Genomic DNA, 14,666 nt, shown 5'->3' on the forward strand with positions numbered 1-14,666 from the left:
ATTAGTACAAGTATCAGGATGCATTCACGCTACATTCGCTCGATAAACGAGACGCGAGAGCGCCTTGTATTTGCTTTCGCGGGACGGTGTCTCGATCATAGGTACAGTATGCATGAAAACATTGCGATATTGATACTGAATGTGAGCAAGACATGATATGAGATGGGAGAGGGAGTCAGTGTCGAAAGTAGATGTAAATAGTATGTGTACCCCAGCAGACAGATCAACACCAGTAGATAAATGAGACAAGAGCACAATGAGAGAAAAAAATCGGACTCTTCTAGATATCAAGGGTACCGAGTGAAAAAAACTGTAATGCTGTATTGACCAGACGAAAAAAGGCAAGTGTGAAATCATGGTAATGGATAGTTAGTATATGCGGAAAATGATCCAGAAACAGGAGAAAAATATGGCAGCAAGATAAATAAATGGAGTCGGATGAATGAACCAAGAAATATCAGATTAAAGTAAAGCGAGAAACCCGATGATGACATAAATGTAAAGATAGGTCCGTTTTACGCAGAGACAGACACTTCCTTTGAAACTTCAGGCGCAGTCCCCGTCGCCGCAGCTGCAAAAGAGAGGGGCAACTTGGCAGGAGGTGGGACAGTAGCAGGCGTGCCATTAGTTTGTACGCCATTGACCCCAGCAGGCTTCGATTCCTACGAACCAATCAGTCCAGTACACAAGACTACTACCAATAAAACTTACAGCCTGGTTTTTTACAGAATTCTGTTCTGGAGATGCAGTACGAGTCACTGGGTCTTTCGCGGTTTCTTTGCGTGCAGGCGCGGGCGCTTGAAGTACTTGTGCTGCCGTCGGACCGCATGACCCATTGACAGAGCTTCTCGACGAATTCGTCGAACCGCCAAGTACAGGAAACTCATCTGCATTGGGAACCCTCTGCTTTGGGGTAAATTTTTTCTCCGCTCGAGACGGACCATTGGACTTTGTTCCCCTCGAGCGGCTGCCGTCTGTCGATTGAGATCGGCTAGAAGCTGCGGTGCCGTTCACGCGAGGCTGGGCATCCTGTAAACCATAAACCAATCAGGGCAAATCCTAGGATTAGAAATATGATCATACTTCTCGGACGTTCAAGTGAGCCATTTTTTCCTCAATCGTAGGGATACCGTTGGGTCCGTTCCGCGCATTATCCTTTGGACGTGGACCCCGCCCATTAAAATGAGGGGGATGAGTATTCGTAACGTCAGGAAGAACATGAGGGAAACGACATTCGTCGCTAAGTGTTTCTATTGAATATATAGCAATGAATAGTGGAATCATGATAACTCACCCATTCCTGCACCTGCCTGCAGGATAAAAGAGGCAAGCCGGTTTACGACTTCCGCCAAAGGATCCACGTCTCATACTACCCCGACGATTTTGATTCACGCCCTGGCGGAACACTGGACCGTGGCCAAAGCCCTCAGTATGAGAAGGTGGCTTTGGCCCACTATTGGCTTCATTGAATCCATGGTGGTGGTGCGGGCCGTGAGATTGATATGGTACAGGATCTTGACGAACAGCGAATGGAGGGGCAGAAATTGGGCCATTCGGATATACTGTTTGCGGCGATTGCGGACCCGGGGCACTAGGCGGTTGATGGGGAGGTGGAAGCGAAGGGATAGAAAGTGGAAGAGGTACATGAGATGGTGGTGGGTACGATGGTGATACAGGTGATACAGCACCATATGGTACAGGTGCAGGTGCAGCGGAAGGGCTGAAAGGAACCTGGACAGGCGATATCGCTTCTGAACCAGATCTGGTGTGAACCATCGGCGGGTGTGAGGGAGTATGAACGGGACCTGCAGTAGGCGATGCGGGGTTGATGTGAGGAGGGACCGAACTTGGAGGGTGATATGTAGGTGGAGGTACAGCGTAATAATTAGGGGCATAAGGTTGTTGAGTCATTGCATCATAAGGAGCGGGATATTGTGCAGGGGGTGGCGGGGGAGCAGGATAATACGGGCCAGCTTGAGGATGGGCAAAGAGACAAGAGGTACCGTAACGACAAGCAGGAAAGTATCTGCAAGGAATGAAACGTGCCACTTCCGGCGGAGGGAGGTTTCCAAAACCTCCGTTTTCACCCATTTGCATGGGGGGCTGCGCATAATACGCAGGAGAGCCATCGGGCAATGTCGGCATAGGGGGTACGCCTGGGTAATAAGCATAAGGTCCAGCGGGGACAGAATAGTAGGGTTTCGCAGGATTAACCATCGAATCCTGGGTGTAGCCTTGCTCTTGTGCAGGTACACCATTGGGCGCAGGCTTGTTTTGGGCATTATTGAACAGCTCCAAGATCGCAGCATCAGATGTGTACATTTCTGGCCGGCCATGCACAGATGCAAAAGAAGGATCGGCACCTGATCATACAATCGATGAGATAATCGCAATTTGACGCGTGAATTATATTACCTCGGTCGAGTAGCACCTTCACCACATCAACATGTCCGTTCTTGACTGCTTCGATGAGGGGAGTGGAACCTGTGTGATCTGTAACAGAATTGCAGGTGGAGACAAAGAAAATGATATTAAGTTTCTGCGAGCGTGGAAGTGTGAAATTGAAAATGCGAGCAACACACCTCTGATCTCGATATCGACCGAAGATGCATCATTGAGTATGCTAAGGACTGTTTCGAGGTTTCCCTCAGAGCAAGCGGTCCAGAGCTGTGAGACCATGTCGCAAATCCTACAGTGAATCTAATGGATGAAGAAAAAGAACAAATAGGGCTACGCAGAATGAACCGAGGGCAGATCTGAGAAACTGAGCGAAAGGAAGAAAAGATGTGACCTAGACACGTCGACCTCAACTTTGGCTTGAATCGGCTTTCGGAGTGTGGCACGCCCCTACGAAAAAAAAAAGAAAAAAAAATGCGTGAGAAAATATTTACTTGGATACGCTTATGTAATTTTAAAGTAATATATTATTATGTGAGGAAATCTTATCTGGTTCTCCCGATCTATATAGACCACCTCACGCTGGCCAAGTTTGCAGACAGCAGAAGATGTGACTACAATCAATAAATTATTGGACGTGGACAATAGTCAGTTGTCTCTCGCATTGCTTACATATGCATGCATACGTCGACGCGTGGGTCATTGATTTAGGCACCGGATGTTATGTTCCTTTTCAGGAAGACGTGTTATCAAGTTACGATCACATGTTACGCGGAAACGGGAGCCTTGCTCGAGACCTGACTTGAACTATGTATACAAAAAGGTTCATGTGTCCAATCCAAGCTTCTGCATCAACCTCTTGGCAGGTTCCCCTGCTTTCTCCGGTAGGTCCAGTTCGCGTGACGGTGGACGACACATTAATTCTTGTATACCTTCATGCAGGTCTTTCCCTGCACGAGACATTCAGATTAGGCAAATCAGGCTCCATCTGCACCCACCTTCATAGAGAAGAGCATATATCTGGGTTTGCAATCGGGCAAGCGAGATTGTTTTAGCTGAAACATAAAGGCAGATCGCATTACGCACCCCGTTGGCAAGAGGCGCAGACACTTGCATTTCATCGATAATCTTCTTCAGTCCCTTCACTGTTGTCACTCCCTCAGCTACACTACCAAGCGTCTTGATAATATCTTCCAGCGGCTCTCCTTTACCTAGTCGATAACCCACGGTGTAATTACGACTGGTCGGCGAACTACACGTAAGAAACAAGTCTCCCACACCAGCCAGTCCTAAGAACGTCAATGGTGATGCTCCGTACGCAGTTCCGATTCGCGTCATTTCGGCGAGGCCGCGAGTAATAAGACCTTGCCGGTAAGCTATAATTACAATTCTGATTTGAAGAATGTAACAAACCTACCGGCTCTCGTGTTATTCTCGAATCCGAGTCCATCGGCAAGGCCTGTGGCGATAGCGTAAACATTTTTGAGGGCACCTGCAAGTTCTAACCCTATCGGATCAGATCCAGTGTAGCTGTATGCACCTTGAACCAAAACGCCAAGATTGGAATAGGATAAGTCCTACCACCGGAACCACGGCTGATGGAATATTTCTGACGCTTTCTTTGCTTGCGATTCTGTTAGAGATGCGACAGAAACAGACGTCGGTTGCCTGCGAACAACTTGGGGTTCTTTTCAGGGGGAGGCATGATTCTTTTCAAATTCTGAACGTACTTTCCGTTGCAAATGATGGTCCGGACTACCAGAGTCACGACTACGGAGATAAGCAGACAAGACAACGCTTACAATAAAAGTTGCCGCGCGCGCAATTTCACTTCCGCAGGTATCAGCAATGATCTCGAGCGTTAGTGCATGTGTGCCTGTTTCAATACCTTTGTTGACAAAAATCATCAAAGGTAAGTTTGCGCGGTCGAAGCTGTGTTGTAGTTTGATGAGTGTTTCTCTGTTGGTTTCGATCTCAAATAAAATACGGAATCTGAGACAGGTCCATGAGATATTCACCTGACGCCTTGCGTTGGTATTGCAAAAAGTAAAACATCCATCTGTTTCATCATCGCCTTGCTGGGTATCTCCGGGCCGACAACACGAATATTCGTTGAAAATTCGTGATCTTTCAGGTAGTCTGGATTCCGGTGATGCTTGTTAAAGTATTCCACGAAACGAGCTTCTCGAGACCACATGAATACTTCATGGTCTGAGTTTCCAAGATGGTCCGCCAAACAGCTTCCAAAATTGCCTGCTCCAAAGACCAGAATTTTTGATTTTGGGGGTGGGGTTGAGGGTAATGACAGCATAGTGAATTTCGCAGTAGAGAGAGAGGCGGTGGAGTGAGTGCTACGCCTGGAGAAATGGTTACGATGAGAGCAGAGGATAACACTGGCCCGTGGATGTAGCTTGCTCTTGACGATATTATTACGTCGAATAGCAATATAACGCAGCATGCACAACTGGCCAAGATGCTCTGATTAGTCAAGTAGCATAAAGTAGCAAGGAGTACTCTCGAGTAAGTATCATATCCAGCAAAAGCTCACGGCGTTATTGCCGGGCTTAGACCATAAATTCAATGTCGATGGCCGGCCGGAAGACGTGGTGGCCGGCCGCAGCCGGTGTTTACAACTCGCCCTTCGTCCAACACATACTCATCATCTATATTTAATACCTTATTCTTTCCTTATAGACGCAACCCGCCATGGCAATACAAGATAGAACACAAGAGTTTCGTTCATGCGTGGAGTCCATACGAAACAGGTCCGCTGTACCACCCCGAGCCGCTGAGGCGAAACAGAAGTTACTTCAATCCCACAGCAATGGAGGAGCAAAGAGCGAATTCTCGCGTATGGCCTCTGCCATTGGGAAAGATATCAGCAGTACTGCCATAAAACTAGGAAAGCTTGCGCAGCGTAAGTACAACGTCTTATTGTTCACTGCGTTTATTGACCAGCTTCCAGTCGCGAAACGGAAGACACTGTTTGACGACAGACCAGTGGAGATTAGTGTATGCTTCTTCGCCGACGTGTCCGCAGTACGCTAACATGAATCCTTCAGGAATTGACATTTATCATTAAACAAGACATTGCGAACATAAACAGGCAAATAGCCGCTCTGCAATCCTATGTTAAGCAAAGGAATGCACAAGCATCAAAATCTTCAGAGGGGAAACAAATTGAGGAACACAACCACAATGTCGTCATGATGCTGCAGAGCAAGTTGGCAAATACAAGCATGAGCTTCAAGGATGTTCTGGAAGTTAGGACACAAGTGAGGCGCCAAACCGCATGTCAGCAACTCAGGCTAAATGGAGTTCCAGAACATGAAAGAAAGCAAAGACCGTACAGAGCAGTTCATGTTCTCTACGGCAGCTGCAACCCACCACGCCCCACCGAGTAAGTCATCATTGGTGCATAAACGAGCTCTCGCGACCAATTCGCCTATCAGGTTCGCTACTTCTAAACGGGAGACAAGACCCTATGGGTGACGGAAGCCGACCTAACTCCAAAGGCAAAGGCCGAGCCTTTCAAAACGAAGACGTTCTCGCATTGGACCTTGATTCAGCCGAGGAGGGCTCAACAAAACACGGAGGCAATGCATTCATGCAGATGCAGCAAATCGAACAACAGGTGATTCAGTTGAATGCTGCTTAATTACACTTTATACTGAGAGACTCCCAGGACTCGTATATCCAATCAAGATCAACAGCGATAGAATCCATCGAATCGACAATTGCAGAACTAGGACAAATATTCACCCAGCTGGCCAATATGGTTGCCGAGCAACGAGAAACAGTACAACGCATTGACGCAGACACCGTGGATATCGCGTCGAATGTGAGTGGTGCACAGAGAGAGCTGCTCAAGTATTACGCGAGCATCTCGAGCAATCGCTGGCTGATGCTCAAGGTCTTTGGCGTGTTGATCGTCTTCGTGAGTTTGTCCTTCTCGAGAAATACAGGCATGCGAGTTCTAAACCCCTTCACCAGTTCCTTATCTTCATTCTTGTCTCATGAGTGGACGCTAAGCGCCGTTTTGTCGCATATTTACTAGCACGATATTCATATCATAATTTAATATCTAACATCATAGGAAGGAATCACAGAATACTCCGCAAAATGAAACTCAGCCAACAGGGATAGCATTAACGCCAGTACCCCAGTCTTTGCTTTTGGTCCGCCGTGTTTTATCAGCCTTCACGTGCTTCTTTCCCCCGCGATGTGTCGTGGAGTCTTCCGTGTCACCGACCGTCCATGTCCGCTTTTTCTGCACCTCCTGATCGGCGCCTGATGTTGTAGAAAATCTCTTTGCCGCATCCATCCTAGACGCTGGCTCTTCACCTTTTGAATTGGCTTTCTTCTGGAGTTGTTTTTGCTGTGCAATTAAGTTACTTAGTACCAAGTAGACTACGCTGGGAACATGGCTCACTCGCTGACTCTCCAACTCCTTATTCCGTTCCTTCAACTTCGACAGCCTCGCTTCGCCCTTGCCGCCACCGCCAGCAGTAAGTTCAACATTGATCTGACGACCATCCAAACTGGAGTGGTGCAGTTTGAGGCCCTGCTGAAGAGCATTGCGATGCCTGAATTCAAGGAAAGCGCATCCCTTGGATTTCATCACGGGTCTTGATGGTTTATTAGCAGCTAATTTAGGTGCAAGTAAACGGATGGTAGGTGGTGGATCTGAGCGCCGATGTCAAAACCTCGTGTGCTGCAGATTACTGTAATAACTTACCGCATGCTGCGAAGTGAGCCTCTATTGATTCTAAAGTGGTGGTATATTTAAGATTTCCTGAGGTCAAGGTGTCAATTAAGCGGAGGGACTCCTCAGGGTGCTCGATCATACCAAGAAACAGAATAAAACGTTGTTTTGATTTTTCGGTTTTTGACTCTCCCTGCTCAGCATCTTCTGCAACATCCCCAGCATCTCCCTTGGTTCTCTTAACTCCTCGCTTCCCCAACGGCCCATCCTCTCCTTCTAGATCTCCGGCTCCTTGTGCATCTTCCGCAACTTCCCTCTTTCTCTTTTTCGTTGCCACCACCAGCCCTTCTTTCTCTCCGTCCTTCTGAGCCACGGCCGTTTTCCTTCCTTTCCTTTCCCCCCCAACACTCCTTTGAGCGCCTTGAATGTCCTCCCCACCCTCCTCACCGCTAGCCCGACCGTCACTAAGGTCCTGAAGTTCGAGAATAGGGACATCGTGCTCCAGGTCTACTTGGTTTTTTGATTTGCCTTTGCCCTCGCGGAAAGCTATGCCCTTTTTTTGGCGTTTGGTGAGCTTGGGAGTTGAAGACATTGATATTTATATAGGATCCTGGGCGCGTCTTTTGAGAGGTGGCACGTTCCTGCCGGGTTCGCTTGAAGCGAATAGACGGCAGATTGGATATAAAAAGTATGTATTAGCAATTACATCACGTGATGTTGTACATAATGTGCGTGTAGTGCGGGAGAGCCTTGAACCAGCTTGCCAAGGCAACTGTGCAATACGGGACAGCTTCGCAGTGAGATGCATTAGCCCATTGCTATAGAACGAAGGGCTTCAAACACCTTGGAAAGCAGTCCGATTCAAGCGTGCGTGGAAGCAAATGCCCGCGCACTTTGCGCAACTTCCCGAACCAGATCAGTAAACGCAGATAAAGCGACCCGAATTGCTATTCTGTATGTCACTCAAGGTGCCCGGTCACTCAGCCCAGTGATAATCCATTCACGGCTTCGCCTGCGCCTTCGATCTCCCTTTCCTCGCCATCAGCTCCTCTCCGCGTCCGCAGAATCGGCCGTAAAATCGGACTCACAAGCCCTAAAGAAGGCCGAAGTACAGGGCTAGAAGATAAGCTCATGGTTCCCAGGTTTACCTGCCGTGAACTCGGATAAGTTTGGAAAGGGTAACCGGACGTGACGGTGGGTGATGAGGTGGCTGAAGTACTAGAATTGGATGGAGGGATAGAAAGAGGAATTGGGACTGGAGGCCTGGAACTAGGTGTCCGAGGGTACGACACGAGTGAGGGGTGTGTTTCTCGCAAGTATGATATGGAAGGCGATACAGCACGGCGTTTCGCGGATGTAGGATATGGATCATATCTGTCGTCCACTGCCACGAGTTGTTAATGTGATACCTTCGAGTAATGTGCGACTACCTTACATTTACGTTTGTTCGAGCGCACCGCGCTTGTAGTTGGGGGTGGCGTGTATCGCCATTGAATAGACATGGGCGTGGAAATGATGGAGGGAGATACCATAGGCTGCCCGGCGGTTAACAAGAGATAACGAATGAGATAGTGGAAACATACGGGATCTACATCCATGGCCACTCCCATCGGGCTTTCTGCCAGGGACATGTTCAAATCATCCCCATTTACACTCTGAGCAGGGGTACAAGGCTTGACGTTGTTTGTTTCGCTCTGTATATCAAAGGCAAAAAGGCCCTGGACGTCGTCGTCATCATCATCGTCACTCAAAGGATCCTCGTGCGAATCCTCGTGGCCCACTTCTTCAGGATAGCGACCACGGTCTGAGGGCGCACGAGGTGTACGGGGTTGCGAGGGGAGGTCGGAGTGCGATGCCAACAGGCGTTGGAAAGCTGCCTCAGACTGAAGTTCGTCCTCTTCTGGACGTGGTTCTGCTAGCAGATTCAATATGCGCGCAGGCTTCAGCTACATGAGATATTAATATTAGCATACGAATAACGACTACGCAGCATAGCACTCACTGGATAAGTAGGACGGCGCAATATTGGGATAGGCGTGTCTCCAGCATTGACTGGTAGTGCATTTGTGCTCAGATTGCGACTCGGCGGCGGCGTTGAGGGACTGGGCCCACCACTGCGTGTGCTAGTGTTGCTTTCGTCATCTCCTTCTAGTGGAAGAGTAATTGGGGGTGTTGGATTTCCTGAGCTGCTTGATGGAGAGCTTTCAGACCACATTCTCTCTCGGTCACTTTCTGATTCTTCGCCATTACTCCCTCGTCTCCTGGAGGCCACGGTAAACGAAATTGCCAACGGACTTTGTATCCTTTTGTCTGAATAGTACGATGACTTGTTGAGTAATGTCGGTCGTCGCAGTCTCAAAAACAGTGGATTCGGCAGTCCATCGTCGGCTGATGTAGAAGATGCCACGCTCGACGTTGATGGGAGTGCAAACTCTTCGGACGAGGTTGGAAAGGGCAGGCGATTATATGATTCAGACATGGTTGAGGAAGGAAAAGCTAATGACCACCGTAGATGAATGACAGACAACGTTGTGGCCTTCCCGGACAGTTACCAAATCCACAGGGGCATTCCCGTTATGTTACATACTTAGTCGCTTTGATAAGGGCAAAAACCCGACTTTGTGGATAAAATCATATATGTGTATCACCCGGGAGGACAAAATGGCATCCAGGCCAATAAGCGGAGGCAAATCACTCAGAACAACAATGAACTTCAACAAAATATTGTGGCTGACTCGCGCAGCAACCTGTAGCATGAGTTGTCAGCGCGACACTAGTAGCAGGCTGCAAGCACGTGAATCGTAAGACTATCCATTTGCCGCAGACGCGCAAGTTATTATAAACTCGTGCGTTAGATCGTTTAGCTTGCCAGGAAGGATGATGACAAAAGAATGTGCTGGTATTTGATCGTGTTTCGTGAGGCAAGCTGCGTGAATTGAGTCTCTCTGAGATAATTTATTCACAATGTGATTGGTGTCATTGATATTAACACGATGGAAGGAGCTGGTAGGCAACGTATGTAGCAGTCGACAAGAGTCCTAGAGAGACGTTAAGAGAGGGGAGGCAAGATACAGATCATACTACTTACCAAGCACTGAGAAATTGCTGACAATACTTCCAAACACCCGCTGAAAAACATAAATGAGATGATGTCGAGTATTATAACAAGGCGCAACAACGAACCCTCTTTGGTTGGCCCGACTTGTATCCAATGGTATAAGCGATGCGCGCGAAGGAATATGCAACACATATGGCAGCAGCTAGAGCAGGGTACTTCAGACCCTGCCATGACAGTTCTGACGGCAACTTTTGTTATGTGTCACTTTCTCCTCAAATCCAGTGCAGACTTACGAAACGAATACCACGGGTGCCGTTTCAAGCGTATTTTGGTGTGCACCTAGGTCAAGGGTGAATCAAAGGCCACGCAACTACGAATTTAGAGAAAACATACGCTGCATGCAGTTGAAACGAAGGGCTGCAGCGGAATCTTTGACCTCAGCTTGTTCAGCATACACTGTGGTGGAAGGTATCAGAGAGTCTAGAATTAGTAAGAAGTCACTTGAACGCACGTTGAGGAAACTCGACCCCTGCCCTCTTGCGGTACCTCCCAACCATGATACTCTGCCAGACAAGGACCCACCCAATGGTGATCAATGAACTCGGAACATATCCATAACTATACGAAATGAAGTCGTCAGAAAGAGTATGGTCAGTCAGCCAACGCACCCCTCAGGTAGAGCCATTATTGCTTGAAATTTGAAAGAAGTAACTTGGGGTGCAGTTTATGGAGATATTATCATGCTGAACCGTGGTCTGCATTTATAGTAAGCCACCATAGTGCTTCAGGCCTTCAGAGGTACTCATGGTACGCGTACTTACTCGGATACGCGTCATCCCATCAGATACTTACGCGTCTCTTGGCTTGGTAAAAGCAGATTCATAATTCCCAAGGCACAAAGTCTAATGCCCGTGATGCCAGGCCGCGTCAGCGCTCGGCATGATGACATGGAGGAATCATTTGCAAGGCCGTCAGGTGTTAGGCTTCCCGGGATGACGCGCAAAGTGCATGCCGGCCAGGCACTGTTTTAAAGGAATCGTAATACAGGGAATAATGGGACTAGTAGTGTGCAACTGCGCAGATCGTGTGTACTAGAATACCTCTTGGTCCTTGGAAGTTGCTTGGAAGTCCACAGAGTAAGTACTTCCAATGGTGTCATCAAAAATTACTTATGTAATCAACAGTCTAACCACGTGCTCGATAATTTTGAGATCTGAGCTATGATCTGCAAGACAAGCAACCTCAATCCGAGATGTCCAAACGAAGTGCATCCGACAGGGAAACAGACGGCCAAGCATTTGCGAAGGCATCTGGAAGTGGAGCTAAGCGTGATGAGAATGAAGTAAATGATATCGGTGAGTTCGAGGATGCTTGGGAGGATGAAATCGAATCCGAAGAGGAGGTGGTTGATGGAGAGACCGGGGACGGCGAAGATGGTACGTGAAATTGTTTTTCGTGTGGCTTCGGGGTGTAACTCACAGGTGATGTCGTTTAGGGATGGATGTTGATGAAGTCATGCCCGCTATCGAAGAATCCGAAGAACTACCTCCTGCTCCAGAGGCATTTATCCCCGGGACGCATGTCCTTGGAAAGGACGAGATATTGGAGCCTGACGACTCAGTGTATATCATGCGCCATTCGATGAATGTCACATGGCCTTGTTTGTCATTCGACGTCCTCAGGGACAGTTTGGGGGACGAGCGGCAACGTTATCCAATAACTGCATACCTTGTCGCTGGAACACAAGCAGATCAAGCAAGCAAAAACGAGCTCTCAGTCTTCAAAATGAGCTCACTACACCGAACGCAAAAGGATGGAGGTAATGTACGACTTCATATTTTTGTCAATCGATGCTCATAAATTGTCATGTGCAGATGATTCAGATTCAGACGAGGATGATGATGATGCGCTCGATGAAGATGCTATACTGGAATTCCGTTCAGTACCTCATCACGGTGGTGTAAACCGTGTTCGTGCCCAACCCTTACCTCCTGCATCACCTCTACCTCCTGCATCACAGCCCTACTTTACCGCAACGTGGGCCGATAATGGCAAAGTTCATATATGGGACATCAGACCGCTAATCGAGTCTCTGGATGTTCCGGGATACTCGTGGGACAAATCGAGAACTAATAAGCCAGCTTTCACTATTAGCTCGCATGGTCGTGCCGAAGGATTTGCAATGGACTGGGCTTCATCAGGAAATGCAAATCCATCATCGCTACGTCTACTCACTGGAGACGTGCACTCAAAGATATACCTAACGACAACCACGCCATCAGGATTCAACGCCCTTTCTCAACCGTTCACATCACATACCTCCAGCGTCGAAGACCTGCAGTGGAGCCCATCTGAACCTACCGTATTTGCATCATGCTCTGCGGACCGCAGCGTGCAGATTTGGGACGTGCGGAGTAAAGGACGGCGAAGTGTGGCCGGAATCGAGCCAGCGCATGAAAGTGACGTGAATGTCATTAGCTGGAATAGAAGTACTAGTTACCTCCTTCTCAGTGGTGGCGATGAAGGTGGAATCAAGGTCTGGGACCTACGCAATGTCCAAAAGAAAGGGTATGTTCAGGTCAAATCGTATGTCACGCTCATGCTCACAGATCGTCAAGGACAACAGTGTTACCTAGCCCCGTTGCCTCTTTTAAATGGCACACCGCCCCCATAACTTCTATCGAGTGGCACCCGACTGAAGACTCGATATTCGCTGCGTCTGGCGCAGACGACCAGGTGACCCTTTGGGATCTTGGAGTCGAACCGGACGATGACGAAATGGGCACATCCATGAATGACACACCTGATGGTGCACGAGACGTCCCGCCACAACTCCTCTTTGTCCATCAAGGTCAAAAGGATGTCAAGGAAGTTCACTGGCATCCACAGATTCCAGGCGCAGTTTTGAGCACTGCACTTGATGGATTCAACATCTTCAAAACGATATCAGTGTAGTTGTGCGCCAGAGGCTGCACAAGCCATTGCTGCCACCGTGCCGATGGAAAAGTAGAACCTGGAGAAGTTACATACCTGGAATTGACATAATAGATATCATTGACCAACAGAGGAACGCATTAACCGAAACGTCATCGACTCGTTGTTGTAATTATCAGTATGGATACGGTAAGATTACTGGACCCAGAACATCTATGCATCAGTACAGCCCGACACCATTGTTTCCCTTGGGTGCCCGAATCTACACACAACATGAGCGGAGAGAACGACGGAGTGATACGGAAAACTTACCTTGGCAATATTTTTATGCAGGATATCAGTGAGAACAGCGTAAACATTGCGCATGTCTATGAGGTTCTGGCGAGAAAAGAAAAACTGCTTCTCATCGTGTTCTTTCAAACCCAGCTAAATAATAATCCCATCAGCGGTTCAAGATTATGTTACACAAGAGGCGCGTACTGTGTAATCTTCTATGTGGGGGTACTTGATGAGTTTGGAGCAAATCTTTGCTCTTGCCAGATGATGTTGGCGCGCAGCATCGCGTATATTATACGCGCTCTCCTGCGAACGGAGAAGTTCGCTGAGAACCTCTGAAAGAGTATCAGACCAATGATGCCACGGCCACTCCATGATTACTTACCCTCTTGGATTTGAACACCTTAAGTGGCAGACGATTTCAGTTTAGCCACCACAAATAAGACCTATAATTTAACTCACCGAAGTTGTCACCACTGTTTGAGGGACGACGTCAAAAAGCGACCCACTGGAAGGGAAAAGGGCTCACTCTTCAATCCTGAATCTCATGTCAATGCAGATAATAAGAAATGTGGAATAGCACGTACTTGGGCATGGTCAGGTTCACCCATAATTTGACTTTGTCCTGTTTGATTATGTATGGTAAAAAAAATACCCATAAGAAGTCACAATAGACAGATACGTACACAAGAGTCAGATAGCTGTGCACACTCTAGTTTGACCGTCTCATGCAGCTTCGAGATGAGTTTGTTGGCATGTACACGCTCTGGATATCTTGCGTTGACGGTCTCGTTCAGATGGGAAGGGCGCGGCACTTCCGTCTTCATTGCGCTTACGCTTGTTAGATGAACCATTAGTCTCTGTTGATGACGGTGGAGGGTGGACGGTAGTGTCTGTGGATGTAGCCGCTTGAGATAATTGGTAGGGTGAATCTTGGGCATTCATAGACTCAATCAGGCCCGTAAGTTCACTGTATATAGGTGAGCGAATGGGAAAAAGCAAAAGAAATTATAACATTCATTATCTGCAATGAACATGAGCAACAAGTCGGAGACACAGCAAGTAACTCGCCTTGTTTGGGAACACGCGGAAGACGATGCCTTCTGCAGTCTCCGCGACCTTTGTACGGAAGTCCTATACATTATGTTTGCATTTGAAACGCGTCACAGTTGCGGCTGACAGTACTTACTTCAATGCTTTTGGCAACCTCTTTAGTCATGGACATGGTGGTCAGAATCATAACAGGCGCTGGAACGGAATTGCCTTTCATGTTAGTGAGCCAGCATTTGTAAGCAG

The 14,666-nt window shown here is 48.0% G+C and overlaps 8 protein-coding genes across 8 annotated transcripts; 2 read left to right on the forward strand and 6 right to left on the reverse strand.

Moving 5' to 3' along the window:
* Positions 1-33: 33 nt before the first annotated feature.
* F5891DRAFT_992506 (uncharacterized protein) lies at positions 34-2,839 on the reverse strand. The gene is made up of 6 exons (XM_041378185.1): positions 2,583-2,839; positions 2,416-2,493; positions 1,295-2,363; positions 1,084-1,240; positions 712-1,029; positions 34-662 (listed from the first exon to the last, which is right to left on the reverse strand). The coding sequence occupies exons 1-6, from the start codon at positions 2,677-2,679 to the stop codon at positions 516-518; spliced, it is 1,866 nt and encodes a 621-aa protein (XP_041233886.1). The 5' UTR covers positions 2,680-2,839; the 3' UTR covers positions 34-515.
* Positions 2,840-2,857: 18 nt separating this feature from the next.
* F5891DRAFT_992511 (6-phosphogluconate dehydrogenase) lies at positions 2,858-4,983 on the reverse strand. The gene is made up of 8 exons (XM_041378186.1): positions 4,416-4,983; positions 4,200-4,356; positions 4,128-4,152; positions 3,979-4,075; positions 3,815-3,927; positions 3,484-3,761; positions 3,396-3,417; positions 2,858-3,347 (listed from the first exon to the last, which is right to left on the reverse strand). Exons 1-8 carry the CDS (start codon positions 4,853-4,855, stop codon positions 3,223-3,225), a joined length of 1,257 nt encoding a protein of 418 aa, XP_041233887.1. The 5' UTR covers positions 4,856-4,983; the 3' UTR covers positions 2,858-3,222.
* A 57-nt stretch (positions 4,984-5,040) lies between these two features.
* Positions 5,041-6,619, forward strand: F5891DRAFT_9309 (t-SNARE). The gene is made up of 7 exons (XM_041373953.1): positions 5,041-5,314; positions 5,363-5,409; positions 5,460-5,672; positions 5,722-5,797; positions 5,850-6,031; positions 6,083-6,334; positions 6,391-6,619. Exons 1-7 carry the CDS (start codon positions 5,104-5,106, stop codon positions 6,415-6,417), a joined length of 1,008 nt encoding a protein of 335 aa, XP_041233888.1. The 5' UTR covers positions 5,041-5,103; the 3' UTR covers positions 6,418-6,619.
* Positions 6,492-7,747, reverse strand: F5891DRAFT_992518 (uncharacterized protein). Its single transcript, XM_041378187.1, has 4 exons — positions 7,247-7,747; positions 7,136-7,192; positions 6,830-7,083; positions 6,492-6,775 (listed from the first exon to the last, which is right to left on the reverse strand). The coding sequence occupies exons 1-4, from the start codon at positions 7,692-7,694 to the stop codon at positions 6,527-6,529; spliced, it is 1,008 nt and encodes a 335-aa protein (XP_041233889.1). The 5' UTR covers positions 7,695-7,747; the 3' UTR covers positions 6,492-6,526.
* Positions 7,748-7,779: 32 nt separating this feature from the next.
* On the reverse strand, positions 7,780-9,708 carry F5891DRAFT_992523 (uncharacterized protein). Its single transcript, XM_041378188.1, has 4 exons — positions 9,105-9,708; positions 8,686-9,048; positions 8,538-8,637; positions 7,780-8,486 (listed from the first exon to the last, which is right to left on the reverse strand). Exons 1-4 carry the CDS (start codon positions 9,579-9,581, stop codon positions 8,083-8,085), a joined length of 1,344 nt encoding a protein of 447 aa, XP_041233890.1. The 5' UTR covers positions 9,582-9,708; the 3' UTR covers positions 7,780-8,082.
* A 379-nt stretch (positions 9,709-10,087) lies between these two features.
* Positions 10,088-10,845, reverse strand: F5891DRAFT_1179839 (uncharacterized protein; the record flags this gene model as incomplete). Its single annotated transcript, XM_041365834.1, has 7 exons — positions 10,088-10,140; positions 10,191-10,230; positions 10,286-10,408; positions 10,465-10,499; positions 10,554-10,616; positions 10,672-10,778; positions 10,829-10,845. 7 exons carry the CDS (start codon positions 10,843-10,845, stop codon positions 10,088-10,090), a joined length of 438 nt encoding a protein of 145 aa, XP_041233891.1.
* Positions 10,846-11,385: 540 nt separating this feature from the next.
* Positions 11,386-13,244, forward strand: F5891DRAFT_1134253 (WD40-repeat-containing domain protein). Its single transcript, XM_041364769.1, has 4 exons — positions 11,386-11,596; positions 11,656-11,979; positions 12,035-12,728; positions 12,779-13,244. Exons 1-4 carry the CDS (start codon positions 11,413-11,415, stop codon positions 13,113-13,115), a joined length of 1,539 nt encoding a protein of 512 aa, XP_041233892.1. The 5' UTR covers positions 11,386-11,412; the 3' UTR covers positions 13,116-13,244.
* F5891DRAFT_992533 (proteasome activator pa28 REG alpha beta subunit) lies at positions 13,235-14,615 on the reverse strand. The gene is made up of 10 exons (XM_041378189.1): positions 14,560-14,615; positions 14,428-14,504; positions 14,207-14,340; positions 14,057-14,184; positions 13,958-13,995; positions 13,845-13,846; positions 13,756-13,773; positions 13,575-13,705; positions 13,407-13,520; positions 13,235-13,356 (listed from the first exon to the last, which is right to left on the reverse strand). Exons 1-10 carry the CDS (start codon positions 14,608-14,610, stop codon positions 13,315-13,317), a joined length of 735 nt encoding a protein of 244 aa, XP_041233893.1. The 5' UTR covers positions 14,611-14,615; the 3' UTR covers positions 13,235-13,314.
* Positions 14,616-14,666: the final 51 nt, after the last annotated feature.

This window comes from Suillus fuscotomentosus, assembly GCF_016647785.1.
Source record: "Suillus fuscotomentosus strain FC203 chromosome Unknown F5891scaffold_1, whole genome shotgun sequence".
Classification (NCBI taxonomy): domain Eukaryota; kingdom Fungi; phylum Basidiomycota; class Agaricomycetes; order Boletales; family Suillaceae; genus Suillus; species Suillus fuscotomentosus.